Source organism: Microtus ochrogaster, chromosome 7 (genome assembly GCF_000317375.1).
Source record: "Microtus ochrogaster isolate Prairie Vole_2 chromosome 7, MicOch1.0, whole genome shotgun sequence".
NCBI classification, from domain to species: Eukaryota; Metazoa; Chordata; class Mammalia; order Rodentia; family Cricetidae; genus Microtus; species Microtus ochrogaster.
This window is the reverse complement of record NC_022014.1, coordinates 37,943,463-37,946,153: the sequence shown is the minus strand read 5'-3', so window position 1 is coordinate 37,946,153 and position 2,691 is coordinate 37,943,463. Positions and strand designations below refer to the sequence as shown.

Below are 2,691 nucleotides of genomic sequence, written 5' to 3'. Positions count from 1 at the left end.
CTTGTAGACCAGGCTGGTCTCGAACTCCCAGAGATCCGCCTGCCTCTGCCTCCCGAGTGCTGGGATTAAAGGCGTGCGCCACCACTGCCCGGCGCGTTTTTTTTCTTAAGCTTGGCCCTGCCCTTAGCCCCAGCAGTCAGAGGTGCCACCCTGTCTCTCAGCTACTCTCCTTATCCTGTACCGGTTCCTATGCTGACCTGCTGACCCCTCTCCCTCAACCATGGATTTCCGGCTCTGACCACGAGGCCTCCTCAGATCTAACCTTGCTGTCTCACAGCTCCCTGCCCCACCTCTGTGCATAACGCCCGCCCAAGTTCCCAGTCTGCTGGCTGCACCTGCAGGAACTCCTCGCTTTCGTCGCCCATCTCCTCTCGAACTGTACGGCACTCAGCACCCAGGTAGTTGCGCAGGTTGACTGCATGAATGGCAGAACAGGCTTTCTTGTCCAGTGTGGCCTCCCCACCAATCCAGTAGTAGATCTCCCAGTTCAGGGAGCCGCTGTCATCCAGGAAGGTCTGAGGAGACCAAGGCATCAGCCACGAGGGCCTTCATGGGCTATTCATGGTTTCCCAGCCCCAGGAAATGTATGTGGCTTTCCAGGCTACATGCATGCTGACCACTGACTGACTACCACACGCAGCCTGCCGAACTGCCCCTGGCCTCACTGAGCCACCCATGCAGAACACTAGGGGCTCCAGGAGCCAGCCCACCTTGAGCACAATGTAGCAGTCAGCCTCGTAGAACTTGCCATGGAAGGCTTCCTCCACCAGCACAGGCACAAAGTTCTCAATTTGCCAGATGGTCAAACCAGGCAGCTGGCCCACATCCTCCGTGAAGAACTCGGAGTAGTCAAGGCGTGGCTTCTCCAGGCCTTGGTCCCAGCGCCTCACCTTCCCCCCAGGTGCCCGGGCATCTGTGCTTTCCTGGGGACACAGGAGCAGTACTTGACTACTGAGACACTAGGACTGACCTTTGCTTGCCATCGCCACGCTCTGCTCAGGGTTCTTCTTGCTGACTTACCTCTTGTTTCTTGTTTTTCTCCTGGGCGACATCTGACATGCCCTTTAGTACTTGCTTGGCCTGGTCATCCTGGGCTGAGTCCTTGCGCCTCCGTAGCCGCATCTTGCGAGCCATGGGGTCTTTGGACCCGCTCCCTACTTGTGGGAGGTGCAAGCATATGAGCCCTTGCAAATGGGAAAGCAAAAGTGCAGAGAAGTGCCCTGCTCCCAGGCTAGACCGTTCTCCTCACCAGCCGCAGCTGCAGCCACTGTGGCAGGGGAGGCACCGGCCAGCCTCAGCTGGTTCTGTAGTGAGAAGTCAATGTTGTACCACTCAGCAGTTCGGTCAGCAGGCTTGGGCGGCATGACCAGACTGGGGTTTTCTCGCACATCCAGGACCTGTTAGGTGAGCAGAGATGGTGCTGGGCTGGGCGCTCATCTTCAAGCCACTCATGCCTGGTCTCCAACTGTGGTCCACAGCTGGAACCAGGAACTAAATCCTTACCCTGGGCAGCTACCGCTGCTGTGGGGCTTCAGTGACACTACAGTGTGCTGAGAGAGGGTGCTTTCCCCAGTGGTTCCTGGGCACTGCCCCTACAAGGCTACTACTAGGTCTCACTCCAAGACATAGGCACACCCTCTGCTCCATCTCTCTTGATACCCTGTCCCCACTGCCTGACCTCTATCTCTGTCAGGAAGTGGATGGCCTCTGGGAGGGTCACCAGGCGGTTCTTGTTCAGGACGAGTTTCTTCAGCTTAGGGCACCTGTAAAGACAGGACCAGCCAGAGCCTTAGGGGATATGGTGTTGCAATTAGGGTCGTCCCAATTCTTGTCTCAGAGCAAGGGATCCACATGATCCACACGAGGGTCATTGACTTTCAGAAGAGGACAGAAGCCACAAACTTACATGGTGCCGGACTCCTTCTGATCTCGACCCTAACATTAGACTTAGGAAACCCAAGCTGGGTGTGGGATAGGATGGGGCAGGCTAATCAGTCATTAGCAGGATGCTGGCAGATCACCAAGCTGCAGCATCGGCTCCATCTTGAGCTCCCACCCTGGCTCAACCTGCCCAGTACCTGCAGAGGCTCTCAGGAATCAGCTCCAGGTTGTTGTTAGCAGCCATGAATTCCTCCAGGCTGCTGAGTTTGCCAATGCCAGAAGGTAGTCCATCAAAGTCCAGTTTGTTGGAGTTCAGGTACAGCTTCTTCAGCTTGGTCAGCTTGCAAATGGCTGACTGGAGGGGCAGAGCATCAGTTAGGGTAGAGGCCAGCACTCCTGCCCAGCCCACCCATGTCCCAGGTACAGGCTCACAGGCAGGGAGGTGAGCTGGTTGCGGGACAGATTCAAGGTCTCCAGGTGCACCCACTGGTCAATGCACAGGGACAGCTCTGTAATCTGGTTGCTACTGAGGTTGAGGCGGCGCAGGTTAGGGAGGGTGTACAGGCACTCCGGCACCCTTGTCAAGTCGTTGCATGAGAGGTCCACATCTGGGCATTGGAGGGGACATCAGTTAAGACCACATCTGGGGCATTGGAGGGATACATCAGTCAGGACCACATCTGGGGCATTGGAGAGCACATCAGTCAGGACTACATCTGGGGCATTGGAGGGCACATCAGTTAGGACCACATCTGGGGCATTGGAGGGCACATCAGTTAGGACCACGTCTGGGGCATTGGAGGGCACATC

The 2,691-nt window shown here is 56.6% G+C and overlaps 1 protein-coding gene across 2 annotated transcripts in view; it reads right to left on the bottom strand.

Annotated features, from left to right (window-relative positions):
- The window catches only part of Flii (FLII, actin remodeling protein), a 14,249-nt gene that overhangs the window by 5,771 nt on the left and 5,787 nt on the right, over positions 1-2,691 (bottom strand). The window contains exons 8-14 of one of the 2 annotated variants that reach the window (XM_005349938.2): positions 2,314-2,489; positions 2,079-2,236; positions 1,679-1,763; positions 1,250-1,397; positions 1,021-1,157; positions 711-923; positions 336-515 (exon numbers count right to left, since the gene is read on the bottom strand). In XM_005349938.2, the coding sequence (XP_005349995.1) occupies positions 336-515; positions 711-923; positions 1,021-1,157; positions 1,250-1,397; positions 1,679-1,763; positions 2,079-2,236; positions 2,314-2,489 (1,097 nt within the window). The remainder of the gene's footprint in view (positions 1-335; positions 516-710; positions 924-1,020; positions 1,158-1,249; positions 1,398-1,678; positions 1,764-2,078; positions 2,237-2,313; positions 2,490-2,691) is intronic. The other variant, XM_005349939.3, reaches the window with a different exon arrangement.